The sequence below is a fragment of the Passer domesticus genome, chromosome 14, assembly GCF_036417665.1.
Source record: "Passer domesticus isolate bPasDom1 chromosome 14, bPasDom1.hap1, whole genome shotgun sequence".
Lineage (NCBI taxonomy): Eukaryota > Metazoa > Chordata > Aves > Passeriformes > Passeridae > Passer > Passer domesticus.
In genome coordinates this window covers 2,633,317-2,654,439 of record NC_087487.1, presented here as the reverse complement: position 1 = coordinate 2,654,439, position 21,123 = coordinate 2,633,317, and the positions used below count along the sequence as shown (strand labels likewise).

The following is a 21,123-nucleotide window of genomic DNA, read 5'->3' as shown; positions in this document are numbered from 1 at the left end:
CAGTCTCCCCAGCTGCTGGAACTGGGTGCTAGGAAAAGAAACCTGGATAATTCCTGTTCCAGGGTGAGGAACTCCCAGGACAAGTGTGGCAAAACCATTTGCCTCAACATGTGCCTTACTGCAAATGGGCTTGATTGTTGTTTTTAAAGTGAAATTAGGAGAGGCTTAATTAGGAAAATAATAACTGGGAAACCATTAAGAGCTCCTTTGGAGAAGTGGCTCCTTCCTTGGAGAAGCAGGCGCTGTGCAAAGCCAAATTTTATTGTAGGCACAGAAAAGGAGGTGAAAAGCTGCTCCTGGGGGCTTGGGGAGGTTCTGAAGAAGGACTCAGAGATGCTGATTGTGTCTGTGTGTGTAAAATTCTGTGTCCAACCTTTGCAGCCTCGGGATCTGCTGGCAAGGGGAGCCGCCCCATGGACCTGGGCCCAGACTACAAACCCCCCCTGGGAGGTGAGTGTGGGGCAGAGCTTCTCCAGGGCCACGCTGTGCTTCTGACATGTGCCAGCAGCAGTTCCGAGGTGTTCCTGCTGCTGCTGAGCTCCCGGGGCATTTCCAGGAGCAGAGCTGCTCCCAGCGTGGGGTGGGACATCAGTTCTGCAGGGCCACATGGGGAAGGGAAGGCCTCCTGTGCTCCTTCCCCTGCTCAGTGCTGTGTGGTGGGATTTCTGTCCTCAGGAAATGCTCCCTGGTGTTCATTAAGGGTTTCCTTTGGAGCCAAGTGACCCCTGCAGGCTCCTGGTCCAATTCCAGTGGCTCCAAGGGGAACCTGTGGTGCTGCAGGTTGAGCAGGATCCCAGACTGACTCTGCTTAGAGTGGGGAGGTTTGTGTGATAATTGAGTAGGCTGCACTTAAATTGTGATAGACTCAGTAGGAAATGGATCTATAAATCAACTTCCAGATGAGCAGTTGTACAGAAACAGCTGGGAGATGCCAGAGAAACAAACATTTCTGAGGAGATCCATCCCCTCCTGCTGATCTGCAGGATTCCAGGTGTCTTTGGTGGGCTCTGCTTGCTTTGCCTGTGTAATAAATGAGCTTTTCTCCCTTCCCCAACCCTCCCAGGCAGTAACAGTCCCCACGGCAGCCCCACATCCCCCCTGGACAGCAACATGCTGCTGGTGATCATCGTGTCCGTGGGCGTCATCACCATCGTCATCGTCGTCATCGTCGCCGTCTTCTGCACGCGCCGCACCACGTCCCACCAGAAAAAGTAACTGGGGGCTGGGCCCTGCCTCCGTGCTGAGCCTGTTCTTTCATTCTTCATTTAGGGATTGTTCCCTGTGAGCCCTGCAGCCTGCAGGTGCTGCTGCTGCTCTGCTTCTCCTGTCATGCCCCAGAGTTCGTTCACACACAGATCGGGGCAGTGCTTCCAGCTGTGCCTGCACTTCCCCCTCCCAGGAGAAATTGTCCCTCACAAGTTTCCAAAGTGGAGCCAGTCCATGTGTGGGGAGCTGGGAGAGCTCAGGAGCTCAGGCAGCTCCTCCCTCTTGCACGGGTGGGCTCAGTGCATTGACATGATCCAGTTTTTAGTGGGATCACTGGAGGGGAATGTGAATGTGCTGCTGGATTCCTTAGGAAAGTGCTCCAAAATCCTGGTGTTTGTACCTGAATGCTTCCCTCAGAGCTTCTGCATTAATGCTGCAGCAGTGAGGCTCCTGCAGGCTCTCTCTGTGTGTTCTTTGGAAGACCAGAGCTGTATTTGGAGTTTGAAAAGATGCTGTTATGCAAAACAGATTTTTAAGGAAGTGATGAAAAGCCAGGCTTGGATAATCTGCAGTTGCTCTGCTGCAGCAGAACCACCCTGCAGCAGTGCAGGAGGGGGAGCAGGGGTGGAGGAGCTGGCCCTGGCACACCTGGCAGCTGGGGCTGTGCTGGGGAGGGCAGCAGGGATGGGCCAGTGCCAGGAGCGTGTTTGATTTTCAATAAATCCCAATTTCTGAGTGCCCTCAGCCAGGGGATAACCTTGTCCCTGTCACTCATCAGCTCCAGTGGGAGCAGGATTTGGGAGCTGCCCCTGCCAGCAGCTCTGTCAGTGACATTTACCAATGTCTGAGCCATTCCCAGCAACTCTGCTCCCAAAAACCCTCCTCCAGCTTTGCCATGGCCCAAAGTGAGGAGTCAGCATGGCAGGAATGCTGAAACCTACATTTTGCTGTCACAAAATGCTGCCATCCCAAATCTCTGCCTTGCTGTGGTTTGCTGCTGCTCTCAGCAGGGTGGGAACCCCAGTGGGAGTGTCCAGCCTGAGCAGGGCTGGAAGGAACACTCCTGTCCTTAATCCTGTGTTCCCCTTGGATGGGAGCAAGCTGGAGCTTGGTGAGCCTGGGATGTGGGCACAGCATTGGAATTGTCTCTCAGTGAGCAGAATTTCTGCAAACTGAATTCTTGGTGGTGAAGGCTGGGCTGCACATGGGGTGCATTCCCTGGCACCGGAGTTCAGGATGTGCTCTGAGGTGTCACTGGGGCTTGTGTGCAAAATTCCAAGCTCCCTGCCCAGGGGGAAACTTCCAGGCCTGAGGGGGATCCCAGGGAAAGTTTCCTTTTCCACAAGTGAAGAACATCCCCTCTGCTCTCCTGCCAGGAAACGAGCCGCCTGCAAATCCGTGAACGGCTCCCACAAGTACAAGGGCAACTCCAAAGATGTCAAACCTCCAGACCTTTGGATCCATCACGAGAGGCTGGAGCTCAAACCCATTGATAAATCCCCAGATCCCAATCCCATCATGACAGACACCCCGATCCCTCGCAACTCCCAGGACATCACCCCGGTGGACAACTCCATGGACAGCAACATCCATCAAAGGCGGAACTCCTACAGAGGTGGGAGCCGTGGGGCTGAAACACATTCCTGGGGCTGGGACTTCACTTTACTGAGAGATGGTGAAGTTACTCTTCTCTGTTCTTATTTTCCAAGTAGTGAATTGGGTTTGTTCCTGGTTTCTGAGACTCTGGAATGGTTGGATCATGTGTTTTAGTGAGGCAGTGGAGCATCCAAGAGTTAGAGCATTACTTGGTAAATACTGATTAGTGATGGGAAGATCATCTCACTTCATATTAAACTACTGGAGTTGTTTCTGACCTTTCAGCCCAGAGCTCAGTCACTGCCAGAAGTTTGCACTGGGGCCTGGAGAGTTTCTCCAGTTCCCAAAATCCTCACCCTCACCTTCCCACCTTCCAGTGAAGGGGGAGGGGCTGGTTTTGTCACTGGTGGCTCCAAGAGCTGCCTGGGAGCAGGACTGGAGGGCGGGTGTGGGAATGCTGGCCTGGTTGAGGAGCTGGAGCAGAGCAGTAACGTGGCTGTTTCCCCTCAGGACACGAGTCAGAGGACAGCATGTCCACGCTGGCAGGAAGGAGGGGCATGAGGCCCAAGATGATGATGCCTTTTGATTCTCAGCCACCTCAGCGTAAGTGAACACCCCCATTCCTGCTGGAGCCACTCCCTGCTCCCAGGAAATCCCTTCCTGGGCAGCAGGAGCAGCCCAGGGGAGGCTCCAGGGGAGGCTCCTGAGCCCTCCTGGTGTGGGCAGAGTGAGCCACGTTAGAAGGGACTGGATGTGGCTGCTCTGGGGTGAAGGCAGGAGCATGGCCAGACCTCTCTGTCCCAGTCTGGGGCTCTCCAGGGACAGCCTGTGGGCCTGGCTGCTTCTTGGAGTAGCTGGACACTCTGCCAGTGTCCAGCTGCTCATGGGAGCTGCAGAGCTGGAATCTGTCAGGTTCCCACTGTTGGTTTTCTCCTCCCAGCCCAAGCAGTCACCATCCCCTTTATCTCTGCAGTTGCTGCTCTCAGAGCCCTCTCTGACTTTACTCTGAGCTCTTTGCCCTTCTCTGATACCGAAATGACCATATTATGAAATATTTTTGGAATTAAACAATATATCTACAGTTTTCAAATGACTCCAAGATAGAAAGTGACTTGGCTGAACCTCTGAACAGCCAGACTGAAAGCCTGTGTGAGAACCCCAGTGAGAAGCTCAGGAGTTGCTGTCAGGAGCAGAACTGGGAGGTGAAATCACACCAAGCTCACCCAGCTCCCTGAGCTCTGTGATCATGTTCCTCCTGTAGCCAGTGGCTGCTGCCACAACCCCTCCATTTTATGGAATTATTTCAGAGTAGTTCATTACATTCCCACTTTCTTTTTGCTCTAATTTAAAACTGAGCTGAGGACTTGGTGTTCTTGATCTCTGCCTACTTTTTCAAGTGTCCTGATGACCTGACTGCTCAGTTTGTGAATCTTCTTGTTCTGTGACCTTTTTCCAAGAGTAGCATCTGGTTTCTTGGTTTGGCACTAAGCAGTGTGATGTCCTTGTTGCCTCCCAGCACTGCACGTGTGAGGAGGGAGCAGAGGGTGCAGTTTGACACTGAATTCCTTGGAGCTGCTCTGTCAGACATGGCTGTGTGACAGGTGCCTATCCCATGCCAGGCTCTGCAGCAGCTCCTGCCTTGCCTGGGGGCACAGAGCAGGCCCAGGCCCTGCTGGAGCTTGGCTCTGAGGCTTGGACTCTCCATCCTGTTTGTGAGAGCCCCAAGGGCCTCCTGCCACAGCCTCTGGATTCTGGGAGTGGCACATCCACTGTGGGGTCTGCAGTGCCCTCCTGGCAGCTCAGCCTGGCACGTGAGGCCCTTCCTCAGTGAGCCCCACCAGGACCATTCCATGTCCTGGGCCTGCACAACCTTCCAGGGCTTTCTTCCACCCAGATGGAGTTATTAATCACTCCTAGGTACTGAATTATGGTCATTCACTGGGCCATTTTAGTGTGATTGCAGTCATGGTGGGTACCTAGTGACTTCCTCTTTGCCTCCTGGAGCACAGAAATTCTGGAAGGATGTTGGCAAGCAAAGGGCTGTTTATTGTTTAACACACCTCATTTCATAGTGTATCAATATATGTGGATAACAGATCTGCATTCTCTTGATTCTTCTTCTGAACTTTTCCTTGGAATCAAGCAGTGCACTAAGAGCTGCTGGCAGCTTTTGGAGCTGTAATTGGGTGATTCTTTTGTCCTAAGCATGTTTGAGGTGTGATAACCCAGGGGTTGAAGCTGGGTTGTAAATCAGCTGAGGTCTGGCTCCCTGCTGGAGGAGGGAGCAGGGAGGGAGTCCCCAGCCTGTCCTGTGTGTGTGTGTTAAGTGTTTCTCTGTCTTGTGTTCATCCACAGCTGTGATTAGTGCTCATCCCATCCATTCCCTCGACCCCCCTCACCACCATTTCCACTCCGGCAGCCTCGCCTCTCCAACCCGCAGCTTCCTGCAGCACCAGCTCAGCCCGTGGCCCCTGGGCTCTGCCATGTCCCATTCGGACAGGGCCGACTCCACAGGTGAGACCCCAACCCTCAGGGAGCTGCTGCTGTGTGCAGCACTCGGGGAAACTCCTGGAAGGCAGAGCCTGCCCCTGGGTCAGTCTCCTCTGGGGGCTGCGTCAGGATGGGCTGGGCTTTCCTGGGTAGCTCGGATGTTGATCCTTGACATCCATGGTGGTGTCCTTGGAAAAGGGGGTTTCATGTTTTATACACAGCTCCAGACAGGGATTCCTCCTGGAAAGGGGGTTTCATGTTTTATACACAGCTCCAGACAGGGATTCCTCCTGGAAAGGGGGTTTCATGTTTTATACACAGCTCCAGACAGGGATTCCTCCTGGAAAGGGGGTTTCATGTTTTATACACAGCTCCAGACAGGGATTCCTCCTGGAAAGGGGGTTTCATGTTTTATACACAGCTCCAGACAGGGATTTCTCCTGCTAAAGCCTCTGGCTCTGGAGTCTGAAACATCAGATGAACTCTGAGCTGCTTCATGGGGTAACTTTTCCTCTAATTAATACAATTTGAAACCAGCAGGGGAGGAGAGTCCAGGCTTGGCTACCGAGAATGGGAGCACACAGAGAATGGGGGTGATTTCCATGCAGCACTTGTAGACTTGATCAGAACCATTTGCAGTAGTTTTAGAGAGCACTGAAGTCTCCAGTGCTCTGAAAATCCCAAAGCAATGGTGTTGCTGAATGTGCACATGGGTAACATACTGGGATGAAGTGAACTCTGAGCTTTTCTAAGGTCACCATTTGAAGGTATCACAGCCAAAATGTTGTTTCCTTGTGAAAACAGTTCCTGAGGCTGCAAGGTCCATTCCAGCCCAAACCATTTCATGAGTCTCAGTAATGATGAATTTCAAGTGTGGCTTCTCTGTGACCACCCCAGTGCTGTGAAGAGTTCCTAGTTAAAAATGCCAATACTTGGTACTGTGGGGTAACAGGAGGCTGCAGATTGGTGTTCTGTGCTGTTTGTCTGAGGACTGGAACACGGAGCTCTTTCAGTGCCAGTGAGAGGTGGAATCTCTCAGCTCTCAGCTCCCGTTCAGCCGATGGGCTGGCCAGGGGCCATTCCTGCCCTGGCAGGAGGAGCCGTGCCCGGTGCAGGAGTGACCCTGCTGTGGCCTCTGTGCTTGCAGAGTCCGTCCGGAACACGCCCAGCACGGACACGATGCCGGCGGCCTCGGCCGGGCCCGGCGCCGAGCTGCCCGAGGCCGAGGGGCCGTTCCTGCCCGCCGAGGAGGAGCCCCAGGGCCCCCCCACGGCCCACGTGCGCCCCTCGCACCCCCTCAAGAGCTTCGCCGTGCCCGCCGTGCCCAGCGCCGGGGGCCCCTTCGACCCCGCCCTGCCCAGCACGCCCCTGCTGAGCCAGCAAGGTGAGCAGCCACGGGCCAGGATTTGGGGAGCAGAGGGAGGGCAGGGCTGGGCAACAGAGGAAATGTGGCAGAGGCCGGGGTGAGTTTGGCTGGTGTCATAGATAAGACAATTCAGATCCAGCACCCCATAACTGAAGTGTTCCTTTTGTCCTTATAGAATCCTGTTCCTTCATGGGATCATCCCAGACTGCTTTGGGTTGAAAGGGAGCTTTAAAGCCCACCCAGTCCCAGCCCCTGCCATGGCAGGGACACCTTCCACTGCCCCAGGCTGCTCCAAGCCCTGTCCAACCTGGCCTTGGGCACTGCCAGGGATGCAGGGGCAGCCACAGCTGCTCTGGGCACCTGTGCCAGGGCCTGCCCACCCTCCCAGCCAGGAGCTCCTTCCCAATATCCCATCCAGGCAGTGGAAGCCATTCCCCCCATCCTTACTGTGCTCCTTCCAGGAGCTCCCTGGGCAGGCAGGAGCCAGGCCTGACCGTGTCCCACACTCTTTGCAGCCCCCGGGCACCCCCTGCACGCGGTGAAGACGGCGTCCATCGGCACCCTGGGCAGGACTCGGCCGCCCATGCCCGTGGTGGTGCCCAGCGCCCCCGAGGTGCAGGAGACCACGCGGATGCTGGAGGACTCGGAGAGCGTAGGTACCCCCTGCCAGGCTGGCAGGGCTCCCCTGGGGCTCTGTGGGCACCCTGCACTGGGCACCTTCATGGGCACAAGGGCACAGGGGTTCGGTGCTCCCACAGCTCCACTGCCCGGGAATCTGCATGGAAAATGGGGGAGACACCTGCAGGGAGGGTCCTGCTGAGTGCTGCAGCTTCTCCAGCTCTGCAGGGCATTCCCTGTGCCATTCCCAGTTCTGCAGGGCACTCCCAGTGCCAGTGCTGTTCCCAGCTCTGCAGGGCACTCCCAGTGCCATCCCCAGCTCTGCAGGGCATTCCCTGTGCCATCCCCAGCTCTGCAGGGCACTCCCAGTGCCAGTGCCATCCCCAGCTCTGCAGGGCATTCCCAGTGCCAGTGCTGTTCCCAGCTCTGCAGGGCATTCCCTGTGCCAGTGCCATCCCTGAGCTCTGCAGGGCATTCCCATGTGCAGCTGATGTGTTGGGCAGAGGGCTGGGGTGACTCTGCAGTACAAGGCACAGGTTTGGTGAAGTGGAAGTTCTTGGCTGTTGCATGAAGGAGGAAGTTTGTGTGTGAGAACAGGGCAGGGCTGGAAATGCTCAGGACTGCTCAGGAGGGGTTTGGAGATGAGCCAGGCCATGGTGTCTGTCCACAGCAGTGACAGAAATGAGACAGCTGAGCCTAAAAATGTGTGAGTTTAGCAGCTATCCTAATCCCAAAACAGCCTTGTTGAACTATTCCTTTTTCCTGTTAAACTGGGAAGATCCTTCTCAACTTCCTGCTTTGGTTCAAAGGCAGGGATTGAGACAGGAGAACAGGGAGAGCTCTGAACCAGTGGAGCTCTGAACACAACTGCCCAAGAGCTGCACTTGGAAAGAGAGATCAGCCCCCACCATGGCAGGGGCAGGAGCTGAGCTCTTCCCACCCTAACCAGGCTGGGATTCACATGGAATCACTGAGCCCAGAGTCCAGCCTGTGCCAAAGCCACCCTGTGCCCATTGCTCAGCCCCAGCCCTGCCCCTGAGAGTGCCCCTGTCCCCGCAGAGCTACGAGCCGGACGAGCTGACCAAAGAAATGGCACACCTGGAAGGACTCATGAAGGACCTGAACGCCATCACCACGGCCTGAGCGCTGCGCCCGCGCCCGGCCCGCAGCACGAGCAGCTGGACAGAGGAAAAACTACGGAAAAAAAGAGAAAAAAATAAACCAGAAAGAGGGACAGCACGTGAGAGCAATGGAGGGAGGAGGAGAGGAAGCAGCCCCGGGTGACCCCGGTGTCACCCCTTGTCCTGCAGGGAGCCACGCGGGTCCCAGCAGCACCAGCAGGACGGGCCACGCCAGCCAGGCTGGCATCCAGCAGGACAAGAGCAAAGCAAAGTGGACTCGCCATTAGTTTTTTTCTGGTCAGGTTTTGTCTCAGTGGTGTGATTGCCCTGCCTTTTCAGTGTTGGACATTGGCATTTATGTACAATTTTATTTGTGTTTTTATTTTATCTTTTTTTATAAAAAGGAAAAAAATATTGTAATAAAAAAAAAAGGGAGAAACTGTTGTTTTCCACAGCCTAGGCTGAGGTTTGACTGCTTGTTCTATTGTGTATGAAAATTCATTGCCAGTGTGGGTTGTTCTGTTTTGTTTTTTATTCTGCGTATAATTACGTCCCCTTCTGGCAGTTAATCCATGGCCTTTTGGGATGCTGCACTGCTCTTTGTAAGCTTTTTTTATTATTTTTATATTATAATTATTAAAAGCCTGACTTTCTCCTCTCATCACTGTGAGATTCCCGGTCTGTTTGAGTTGAGGTGTACTTGGAGAGCCTTGTTTGTCGCTTTTTGTGCAGTTTAATATTTTGAGTGGGGGGAGAAGTAGCTGGGGAGGGGGAGGGGATCCTGGGGAGGGTTCATTCCTGTTGTTTTCCTGTCTTTTTCCAGTGCCTGGGAAGACTGAAGAACAAGGAAACATCTTCAGCTGTACTGTGTGTCTGGTCACGGGGCGCAGCACGAGGCTCCTTTAGGAGCAGGCAGAGAATTCCTCCTGGCAGCTGGGGCTCTCCTGCCTAGGTGACCCTGCAGGAAGCTTCTTTTGGCAGCTGTTTTGTTGTTGTTGGTTTAAAGATGGATCAGGAGCCTTGGAAGGGCAGAGGGAGAGCTCAGCAAGGCTGCAGGGCTGGGCTCAGAGAACTTGAGGGTTTCCCCATTCCCAGCAGCCCAGATCCTGCCTGGAGAGCACCGAGTGTCCTGCAGGCCCTGTCCCAGGCCATCCCAACAGGAATCCTGCTCTCAAGGATTCCTCGGACACAAACCAAGGCAAAAATGTATTTTTTTACACTTTGGAAACCATGTAAAAATAAACCCAGCATGGGTGAGCCGGGTGCTGTTCACAGAGCTGTCTGGAAAGGGAGGAGAGGGAGCAGGGAGGGAAGAGGGGTTTTCCTTCTCTCTCTGTGTGCTTGCCTGGCTCTGGCCCTCTCTGCATTAAAATAAAAAAGGGCTGGAGTTCAGAAAAATGAGAAATAAAGAGAGAGAGAGAAACCCCAGCAGCTGCCAATGAACTCCTGTGCAGTTTCACTTCTAGGATAAAAGGAATCCCAAACTTCCTGATGGCTCAGGGCTGGGATTTGGGAAGCTCAGGCCCCTCGGTGCCTCTGCCAGGAGATTTCCACTGAAGTGGCAAAAAGAACTTGGCTTCCTTTGCTGCCCCCTGAAGTGGGGCTGAAGCTCCTGGGAGGAGGGAGAGCAGGGATTGAGGGTGGGCTCACTTCCTTTCTTTTCCTGGACTCTGTGGTGTCATTTCTGGGCCATTTCTTGCATTTATTTATTATTGAGGGAGGGGAGGGAATGAAATAAATTGTAGCACCATGGGCCACCTGGATAATTAACGTTTGGACTTTGAATCAGTACAATTCAGGGCAAAATAAGCTACAGAGCATGTATTTAAAGAATAAAATCCACCCCCTGGCCTGGAAAAGGAGGGTGTGGATCTGTTCCTTTGCCTATTTTTTACCTATACCCAAAGAAATGCCATCCTACACACACAGTATTCCCAGCTGGGGGCCTTTGTGAATATTCCTTATGTAGAACACCATGAATGTTAATATTGTCATTGAATTTGGGGAGGGGGAATATTTTTAATGATAAAACAACTGTTCAAAGTTGGTTTTTTAAGGTTAAACTGAAAAAAAAAAGAAAAAACATTTATTCAATTCAGTGTACAATCTGTATTGCACTTTTTCACATTTTAATGCTACGTTTTCTTACATATCCTGTGATTTTAACTTTGGAACATTGTGTATCCTTGTAGTGTCATAGTCCAGCTGTGCAGTGACAGCTTCCCTCAGACATTGGGGAAAAGGAACAAACCAAACCTGTACATTGTTTTATGATTCTCATGTAGAAGAATTTCAAGGACTGCTGTAGATGTCGACCTTTCTGTACAATTTTTTTGCTTTTCTGTAGTATTTGCTGTATCCTCTATGGCTTTTTTTTAATAACTTCATGTTTATTATTTTGTATTGGGCATCCAATACACTTTTTTAATCCAATCAACTCCTGTCCTGCTTGGAGAGTTTGTCTCATTATTTGTAGCGGGTTCAGTGACCAGGTTTGGGGTTTTACTTGCCCTTTTTTTCCCTTGCTGTGGGTTGTGTTCTCTGAAGAAAGAAGAACAGAACTGTTCTCCCTCCCTCAGCCTTTGTGCAGAGACTGAACTTGGAGCATTTCCCTGTTTCAAGGCTCCACAGTAAAAATACCACCTTTTAATTAGCAAGCAGAGAAGGAAGGGGTTCAGAGCAGTGGAAGAACGAATAACAGCCTTAATGGACTGGGGAAAAATGGGAAAATAATACCATACCCGTGGGCTATTGCACGTCCTGATTCTGGATTGTGAAGTGCAGGAATTGATTCCTTGATGAGCACCAGCCCAGGGCCAGCAGGCACTGCCTGCTCACAGCCCTGTCCCCCTCTGGTCACTCCTTCCTTCCCCTCCCACATCCCCGCTGGGCAGGGGATGGCCAGGGGCAGCTCGGCTGGGGAGGAGCCCGGGGAGCCTTTCCTGTGTCCGGGGGCAGCAGATAAACCCTGCCCCACTCAGCGAGCCCCAGCTCCGGGCAGGGGCACTGCCCCAGGGGGCGGGAGCTGAGCTCTGCCAGCCCTGCCCGGGCTGGGATTCACACGGCATCACTGAGCTGGGAAAAGCCCTCCAGACCATGGGGTCCGCCCTGTCCCCAGCCCAGAGCACTGAGTGCCACCTCCAGGAATTCCTTGGACATCTCCAGGGATGGGCACTCCAAACCTCCCTGGGCAGCCCCTTCCAATGCCTGACAACGCTTTCCATGAAGAAATTCCTCCTGGTGTCCAAGCTGAGCCTCCCCTGGCACAGCTTGAGGACGTCTCCTCTTGTCCTGTTCCCTGGAAGCACAGCCTGACCCCCCAGCTGTCCCCTCCTGTCAGGAGCTGTGCAGAGCCACAAGGTCCCTCCTGAGCCTCCTTCTCTCCAGGCTGAGCCCCCCAGCTCTGTGCTCCGGGTTCTGCCACACCAAGAGCGTTCCCTGGGGACCCCTGGCTGTGCCCGGGGCTGTGCCAGGCCCCTGAACACCAATGCCAACCCCTTCCCAGTGAAACAAAACTCCCAGCCCAGCCTCCTGGTGGCAGTTGGCGCTTGGCACTGCCAAAGCAGCCCGAGCTGCCGGTGGTGGCAGCTGAGAGGCATCCTGAGACTGCGGAACCTCAGCGGGCAGCCGGGGCCAGCCCCGCAGGGCAGCGGTGCCACCGCGGCCCGGGGACAGCAGGTGGCAGCGGTGCCCGGGGACAGCAGTGCCACTGCGGCCCGGGGACAGCAGGTGGCAGCGGTGCCAGCGCAGCCCGGGGACAGCAGGTGGCAGCGGTGCCCAGCCCGAGCAGCCCAGCGCTCGCACGGCCCGAGGGAGCCCCTGGAGGGCCGAGGGACCCCCGGACGCTGCTGCTGCCGCCGAGGGCGGCTCGGGGGGAACTCACGCTGTAAATCCCAGATTTGCCAAGGGAGCTTCGGCTTCCGACCCACAGCAAGGGCTGCCTCAAACAGCTGCGATAAATTGGGCAAGGCTTGCAGGCTTTTGCCCGGTGAGAGCAGCCTCCCCTCTCTTCCTGAAGGAGCGTGGGTTTGCCCCAGACCCTCTGCAGCTCAGCAAAAGCGTTTCTGCAGCAGCTCAGGGAGATCCAACTCCACAGCTTTCACCAAACCCACTGAACCAGTGCAGCTTTTCCTAGGATCCCAGAATGGTTTGGATGGAAGGGACCTTAAAGCCCAATTCCACTCCCACACTGCCATGGCAGGGACACCTCCCACTGTCCCAGGCTGCTCCAGGCCCTGTCCAGCCTGGCCTTGGGCACTGCCAGGGATCCAGGGGCAGCCACAGCTGTGCCAGGGCCTGCCCACCCTCACAGGGAGGAATTCCTCCTCACTATCCCATCCATCCCTCCCCTCTGACAGTGGAGGCCATTCCCTGTGTCCTGTCTCTCCATCCCTTGTCCCCAGTCCCTCTCCAGCTCTCCTGGAGCCTCTTCAGCTCTGAGCTCTCCCTGAGCCTGCTCCTCTCCAGGTGAGCACTCCCAGCTCTCCCAGCCTGTTCCTGTGGGATCAGGGCAGGTTTCCAGCAGGTTACACATCTGCCTCCTGAAAGCCAAGCCTGGAGCTGCACTGTGGCTCTGCAGAACCTTCCAGACACAATAAAATCCCTGCCCCCAGAGCAGCTGCAGGGTGGTGGCACCCTGGAAGTGCAGGGGACAGACATTCCAGGAAACAGGCAGCACTGACAGGGCACAGCAAGTTTGGAAAGGGAAAGCCAACCCTTGGCAGCCACAGGAACATGAGCTTAAAGGTGGAAAAGTGGAGAACACCCCCAGCCCCAGCACACCTCCCTGGGGAAGGGACAGGGAAAGCCAGAATGCCACAGAGGGCCAGGGACAAACAAACCCAGAGAGGATCCAGCCCACCCTGGGGCTCCCCTTTGCCGTGGGGAACGTTGTGAGCAGCACTTTCCCCTCCATGGGCAGGGCTGGAGGCAGCTCCATGAGGACAGCAACCTGCTCCCTGTGCTTAGTAACCCATCATCAGCTTTGCCAGCTCTTTGCCAGTTCCAGCTCCTGTTTCCCAGTTCCAGCTCCTGTTTCCCAGCTCTTTGCCAGTTCCAGCTCCTGTTTCCCAGTTCCAGCTCCTGTTTCCCAGCTCTTTGCCAGTTCCAGCTCCTGTTTCCCAGTTCCAGCTCCTGATTCCCAGCTCTTTGCCAGTTCCAGCTCCTGTTTCCCAGTTCCAGCTCCTGTTTCCCAGCTCTTTGCCAGTTCCAGCTCCTGTTTCCCAGTTCCAGCTCCTGATTCCCAGCTCTTTGCCAGTTCCAGCTCCTGTTTCCCAGCCTGATTCCTGCACACCTTTCCCTCTCCAGAGGCACAGGAAGCACAGGGCTGTGACTTTGGGCAAACACTGATTTTCCCCGGCAGTATCTCAGGAGGAAATCCCGCTCCCCAGGAGGATGTCTCAGGAGATCCCAGCCCCAGGGAGCTGCCCAGGGGCTCTGCCCAGAGCGGGCTGGGCACGGTGGCAGTGCCACCACAGCCCTTGTGTAGCACAGGTGCAGCACTGCCTCCTGTCCCCAGTGTCACCCGTGCCAGCCGTGGGACAGGAGGCAGTGCTGCTCCTGTAGCTGCAAATGCAGGCACGGCCAGCCCTGGGCACAACACCCTGCACACCCCAGGGATGCTCTCCAGCTGCTGCCGAGGCTGGGAGAGCTGAACAGGCCACGCTGGAGAGGCAGCAGTGAAATCATAAATCATCCCTGGTTAACTCCACCCAAAGCAGGAGGCGCCCTCGGGGGCTGCAGGCTGGGCTGGGCTGGGCTGGCACAGGCTCCCCTGCTGGCTGAGCCCCTGTCCCCCTCTGCCCTTCCAGTGACTCCAGCTGTCCCCTCGAGGTGAGGGGAGCGCTTCCCTCCTGCCTGCAGGGCTGAGGGGGCAGGAGAGCCCCGGTCAGGGCTGGCAGGGCCGCAGAGGCGGAGCTGGAGCACCCAGGGGGTGCTGCTGGGGAGCTCTGAGCTGGCTCCAGCCCCCCCGGGGCCTTTCACTGCGGGCAGAGGCAGCTGCTGACCCCAGGTGCCACCCTGCGGGACACGGGGACCGGCCTGGGGACTCCTGGCAGCGCCGGGGCCCAGGACAGGGGTTGGGGTCAGCCAGGGGTGCTCCAGCCCCCATGGGCGCGTTCCGGACTGCGCATCCCGCCCTCCCGGATCCCGCACCCCCGTGCGCCGGGAAAACACCGGAGCCCATCGCTCCCCAGGGCAGTGACAGCGTCCCCACGGTGACAGCGTCCCCTCCGTCCATCCCCGGCTGCTCCCCCGCGGTCACACACAGCCCCCGGCACTGCAGGGTTCAGCTGCCACGGAACCCTTCCCAGGGCTCTGCGCAGTCCCGGGGCCATCCCAAACCCTGTCCCAGCGCTCCCAGCCTCGAGGGCTGTCCCTGGGTCACCCTGGCGGGGTGTCCCTGTCCCAGGACCGCCTCCTGCCCTCCCCAGCCTCCCGTGGCCCTGCCTGGCTGCTCCTGCTCCCAAGGATTTCTCCACCTTTTCCTGCAGGGGCACAGAGCCCCCCCAGCACCCCACGGACCGAGGCCAGGCTGGAGGAGCAGGCTGCATTCCCTCCTGGATCCCCACAGCCATTCCTGCCCAGCTCTGGGCACCAGCACAGATCAGTGGGGTTGTTTTCCCACTTGGAGAAAAAGGGAGAAAAGCTGTGCTGGTGCAGGCAGGGCTGGGAGGGTGGGGAAAGCAAAGGGACAAGGCACCCCCAGACACAGGGCTGGGGGGGAAAGAAACTGCCCAGTCCTGGCCCCAAACATGCCAGTACAGAGGAGACCCTAAAAACAGCGCACACAGCCCAATTCCCAGACCCAGCACCTTCCAGAACCTTCCACTCCAATTTCCACCCCAACCAAGTCCCCCAGAGCACCCCCAGTTAGAAGCAGGAGTGGCCAGGGGGACAGAGCCCAGGGCTCAGCCTTTCCCCACAGCTGCCCCCAGCAGCCAGGACCAGCAGCACCCCCAAAAGGTGGGGTTCAGGTGGAGAGACACCCCCAAACCCCCCACTCCTACCTAGGCAGGCACAGGAGAAGCTGCTGGTCGTTCTTGATGTTTGCTGCAAGGAACTGGACGGGGAGAAGCCAAACTGGAACCTGCTTGTGCCTCACACTCCCCAGGTGCTCCCCATCACCTCCAGCCCAGGTGTCTCCCATCTCCACCCCAGGTGTCTCCTATCTCCATCCCAGGTGTTCCCCATCACCTCCATCCCAGGTTTCTCTACTCTCCATCCCAGGTGTCTCCACTCTCCATCCCCGGTCTCTCCCATCTCCAGCCCAGGACATTTCCCTGAGTCCCAGCCCAGTTGCTCGAGGCTGGGCCTGGAAAGGATGGTGGTGGAGTGGGGACAGCCCTGCCCAGCCAAGGTTGCTCTGTGAGAACCACTGGGATCTAATAAAACCCATCAAGCACAGAACAGCATCAGGATAAATTAGAAATGGGTGCTGAGTCCCCACAGTGCTGGGACTCAGGGCTCCCAGAGGATATTCCAGAGTGCCTGAGGCTGGTGCCTGCCTGGTTTTGTACCATGCTGCAATTTAGGAGCCCACTTTGCTGCAGACAGGGAAGGAATAAAGGCGTGGGTTGTGCCATGTCTCCAGGTGTCCCTGCAGCTGTTGGATCTGTGGGATGGAGCTTTCACGGCAGTGCTGATTAAAGCCACACCTTCAGCATCCTTGTAGGGCTTTGTGTGACTGTCCTACGTCCCACAGACTCCCCAGGAGCACCGGGACACGACACACGAGCTGTCCTGGCACTCCAGTCTCTGACAAGAACGGTGTGAGGCAGCAAGAGGAGGTGGACAGTCCCTCGGCACTCCTTCCTGGCACTGCAGCGGTGGGCAGACGAGCTCGGGCAGCAGTGTGCCCTCAGCCCCGTGCCCCTCCTTCCCGAGGCTCCTGGGCTCCAGGGAATCCAGCACGGCTGCCCTGGGGAAGCAGGAATGCTGCCAGAGGAGCAGCACCCTTCCTGCCCAGAGGGAGAAGGCACCCAGCCCCAGGCCCTGCTGGGTTTGCTCCAGCAGCGCTGGGATGTGCTGTTCCCTACCCACGGAGCTCCCAGCTCCAGGGGCTGTTCCTGGGGGCTGGGGCCAGCTGGGGCCAGCGGCCCCGGGAGCTCCGGGAGCTCCGGCCACGGCAGCCCCGGCCCCGGGAGCCCCGGGAGCCTCGGGAGCCTGCAGCCCCGGCGGGTCCCTGGGGCTGGGTGGCCTTGCGGAGGGGCCGGAGGGATGGGCAGGGTCCTGGCCGGAGCTGGGCACATCCTGCGGCCACAGCGGGGGACAGGAGCCCTGGTGGGGGGCAGGTGGCCCCGGGACAGGCAGGGGGGCACAGCCAGCACGGCGCCGCTGCCAGCCCGGCCAAGGGCGGAACGTGACCCTGAAGGGCTCTGTAATTCCCAGCACAGCCAGGAGCGGCTCCCGGGGAGGGAAAGCGGTCCCACACGTGGCACCGGGACGGGCTGTTAACGCCTTCGTGGCCGGCTCCGCTCCGGGCTGTCCCGGTGCCAGCCGGGCACAGTGCCCGCAGGGGCTGGCACCTGCCGGGCTGCAGCTCCCGGGGAGCTGCTGTGCCTCACTGACACAAAGGAGCATCCCCGTCTCCTGAGGGGCTCCAGGCGAGGTCTGCTCCATCAGGAACCTGGGACAGGAGCGGTGGTGATCGGGGTCGCTGGGTGCTGCTGAAGGGGCAGCAATCGCCTCTCTGCCTCTGCAGATGGCAGAACCAAGGCACGCCTTTGTCCCCTTATTAGTGCCATCACCTTCAGCTCCATTAAAATCCGAGCCTAAAGCGGGGCTTAGGCAAAGGGCGCTGGAATTAGCGAGGCAGAATGTCTGTGATGTGACAACACCAGTGTACATAAACCCGTGCTGAAATCCAGCCTGTGCCCATCGAGGGGACAGAGCAGGCAGTGAGGGGAGGGCTTTGGAGACCCCCTGCCCTTCCAGGAGCAGTGCCCAGGCACCCCTGGGTGCGGGCACAGGGCTGGGCACAGGGGCAGGGCTCCCCCGTGTCCTTGCAGCCGTCACCTGCACACGGAGCACACCTGCAGCTCCACCATGGACTGGCTGTGCTGGAAAGCAGGGGCTGCTCAGCTCTGACCCAGGACCTGGGGCTGTCCCAGCTGCTCCCTGGGATCCCCCTGGGAAAAGGGAAAAGCCAAGGCTGCACCTCTGCCGGGAGCTGATAGCATCACTCACAAGGTGCCTGAGCAGCCTCATTTCATTCCTGCAGGTTCCTGGGTGTAGATTTGGGCTGAAAACAGAGGCAGAGTGGCCAGAGACACACACCAAACCTGGGACCACAGTGGGAGCATTTCTGTGTGTGGGGCAGGGCACAAAGGTGAGCAAGGCAGTATAGGATGATGGAAAGCTGCTGCAGGGTCACCTCTGACCTCTCAGGGGTGTGAGCAGTGAGGTGTCCCCCCCTGCCACCTCTCAGGGGTGTGAGCAGTGAGGTGTCCCCTGCCACCTCTCAGGGGTGTGAGCAGTGAGGTGTCCCCCCCTGCCACCTCTCAGGGGTGTGAGCAGTGAGGTGTCCCCTGTCACCTCTCAGGGGTGTGAGCAGTGAGGTGTCTCCTCTGCCCAGGGGGTGGGAGGCTTGGAGGAGCTCCCCGTTTGCTTTTTGCTCCCTGTGATCATTGCTTTGTGCCCATCTGCCCCTTCCCAAAGGGATCCTGTCCCACAGACCGTCAGGGGTCAGAGTGTGGCTCACAGCTCCTGTCACTGTCACAGCAGTGCCCTGGGGGCAGGGATGAGCTCAGCCCTGAGGCTGGGGGTGAAAGCTGTCTGGTGTTCCTTATTTTAGGTAAAACACATCCTCTGCTGTACTTATTGCTTTAAAGGGTCATTCCAAACTTACTCATGGCTCTCCTAGCAGGGAGGAGAAAGATGCAACTCCCTTTTCCTTCTGGGCATTCCCAGGAGCACCTGGCAGGGTACCTGAGCTTGCTGGTCCCGTGCTGGGAGATCCCTGGAACTGCAGAGGAGATGAAACAGGACTCAGTCAGGGCATGCCCAACCCCAGCCCCAGCCTGAGGCTTCCTGGGGACACCCCAGAGGTGTGGCAGGGTGTCCCTGATGGAGGCTGACTGGGGACCAGCCTGAGGGTCCTGCAGGCACAGAGCTCAGGGAGGCTGCAGGGAGGAGGAAAATCCTCTTCCCAAGGGAGAGCTGAGCCCCAGCCTGCCTCTCCCTGCAGCCCTGGCACCACCTTCCTTCTGCCCAGGGCTGGCTGGTGCAGGGACCAGCCAATCCCAGTGCCCTGGGAAAGCCCTGCTGGGAACTGCTGCTTCTGTGGGCTCCCACACCCCAAAATCTCCCCCAGGGTGCAAGAGCCATGAGTGTGGGAGCTGCTGCCTCTCCAAAGCCAGAGACTGCAGGCTGGGCAGCCAGGCCAGAGACAAGGCTGAAATTCCCATGAATTCCTGCCCAAACTGGAGCTGGGCAAAGGGAGGGACCACCAGAGCTGCTGCTCCTGCCTTTCCTGGATGCTGAGGCTCTGGGGCAGGCAGGGGGGATGAGGGGCAGGCCCACCCTGCTGAGGGCAGTGAGTGGCTCTGGGGATGTTTCCCCACAGCTGGATCACCCCAGTGCTCTGTGAAGTCCTTGCAGTGAGGCAAGGAGGCAGCACCATGTGCTGACCCAGCCAGGCCTTCCAGGTGTGCTCTGAGAGCTCAAAACTTGGATTCTGTTCCAGTCCAACCTTGCAAATTTACAAATCTTCCAGGAAATCTAAATTTTAAAAGGAATGCTAGCTTGGGCAGGACTAAAAACCTGTTCCCTCTCTAAAGGAATGGCATGGAAAACAGCCTGGCCTAAAAACCCATTCCAAAAGGCAACCCAAACCTTGTAGTGCCTGAACTCCCTGGTGGCAGCTCCAGGACAAGGTGACCCCCCAGGAGTCACACGCTGACCTGAGAGGGCCTTGCAGGAGCAATGGAAGCTCAGAGCTCAGGGCAGTTTTACCTTCCTAAAACTCTTCAGCTCCTGGCCTTGGCATCCTGTGAGCTTCCTGTCCTGTGCCAGGGGCTGTGTCCTGTGCAGGGCTCCTTCTCCAGGGGTCCCACAGCAAACACAGCTTCCATGGCTGCATTAGAGTGAAGGATTTTTGTGCACACATCTGCAAGACACCTGCCAGATTTCTCCCTTGGCCTGGTGAGAATTCAGGGGTAGGTGGAAGTTTTAAACTTTTAGTGTCAGAGAACATGTGAGGTGGTGAACACCCTGCCAAAGCTCCAGAGGCAGCAGGAAAATAGAGACAGGACAAAGCAAAGGGCTGAAATGGGATTTTTCTCCTTTAAAGCTCGTCTCGTGTTGCCTGGAGCTCACCACGTGAAGCACACAGCAACTCAGAGGGGTGGGTTTTTCACATTTTTATTTACTAAGGTTTTTATTGTGTGTTTTATATTGCAAACCCCACCCCTAGAACTCTTTCCCTCCCTTCCCCCCAAAAGAAACCAAATAATAATAATAATAATAATAATAGTAATAAATATAGTTCCACCTACTGAGACAAGCCTAGTGTTGACTGGGGTCCAGTCAGAATAACTCAAAGTTGGCTACTGCAGTGCAGAGAGCTGGAAACCCAAAGAAGATCCCCGAGGGAAGCAAAGCCAAGGAGGATGTCCCGCAGTGAGGAGGGGGCACGGCCGGGCAGTGCCAGCCCTGGCTGTCCCCTGAGGGTCCCCAGGGTGGCCAGGACTCAGGGCCAGTGCAGCAGCCACGGGACAGGAGCCCAGGAGGGCTGGAGACCCTTCCCCCCTGCCTGCCCAGCCCACCCCAAACCCTCCAGGTGCTCGGCCAGGGCTCTCTGGCACATAGGGGAAAGGTTTGCTAAAAACCCAAAAAACTGCAAAGGATATTGGGAGTCTTCCTTCTACCTCTGAAAACATGAGAGGGTCTGTGAGTCTGCTTCAATTCCTGTTTCAAGATGAACCTGTACATATTTGGAAAAGCAGGATCTAGAGGTTATAATTGTCACCTGCCAATCAGCCCTGCAGGAGGGTCAGAACTGACACGTATTTTAATTTAAAACTAGGATATACATATATATATATAAATATGTGTGTGTGTGTGTGCTGACACATGTGCATAAATAGCCTACAGATGTGTGTGACTACCCTACAGATAGAAAAGCAGGTGTGTAGATATAGATACATCTATAAAATCTATACAAACACACACACACACACACACACACTCACCCTCCCACCACACTCACACAGACACAGCTGCATGGAGCCAGTAGAAAAAGCATTTCCAGAGTTCCCCTGACCCTTTAAGGAAGACCAAAGCTGATCACGTCTGAATTCAGAGCCACCAAAGCAGGGTGAAGCAGGAGTGCCCAGGAATGCAACATTCAAGGTGCAGGCACGTGGCAGAGAGTTCTGCAGACCAGTGGGGTCGGTATAAAAACAACCATCAGCCAGGGTTTGGGGCAGGGCACGGGGAGCTCCAGGGGCTCGGGACTGGGCAGGGGGAGTTTTTGGCACTGCTGCATGGAGTGTGCGTCCCCTCGAGGGCTGGGGACAGAGGGAGGCTGGATGTGTCTCTAAGGAGTGTTAGAAAAGTTGAGCACCTGACTCGGACAGTGAGGTGGCCACAGACACCCCTTGGCCTAAGAAAACCCCAGACAGAGAGAGAGGAAGGACCAAGTGACACAAAAGGAGATGTCTGCCCTGGAGGTAAAGGCTGTGGCTGCTCAGTGCTGCTGGCCCCGCTCTGTCCCCGCCCCAGGGA

The 21,123-nt window shown here is 56.7% G+C and overlaps 1 protein-coding gene across 7 annotated transcripts in view; it reads left to right on the top strand.

Annotated features, from left to right (window-relative positions):
• The window catches only part of NEO1 (neogenin 1), a 173,645-nt gene extending 162,811 nt beyond the window's left edge, over window positions 1-10,834 (top strand). For 5 of the 7 annotated variants that reach the window (XM_064389450.1, XM_064389447.1, XM_064389446.1 and 2 more), the window contains 8 exons: window positions 382-450; window positions 1,064-1,211; window positions 2,583-2,821; window positions 3,313-3,405; window positions 5,158-5,316; window positions 6,440-6,676; window positions 7,174-7,310; window positions 8,336-10,834. In XM_064389450.1, the coding sequence (XP_064245520.1) occupies window positions 382-450; window positions 1,064-1,211; window positions 2,583-2,821; window positions 3,313-3,405; window positions 5,158-5,316; window positions 6,440-6,676; window positions 7,174-7,310; window positions 8,336-8,419 (1,166 nt within the window). In that variant the 3' untranslated portion in view covers window positions 8,420-10,834. The remainder of the gene's footprint in view (window positions 1-381; window positions 451-1,063; window positions 1,212-2,582; window positions 2,822-3,312; window positions 3,406-5,157; window positions 5,317-6,439; window positions 6,677-7,173; window positions 7,311-8,335) is intronic. The other 2 variants (XM_064389451.1, XM_064389452.1) reach the window with 1 other exon arrangement.
• The last annotated feature ends 10,289 nt before the right edge of the window (window positions 10,835-21,123 follow it).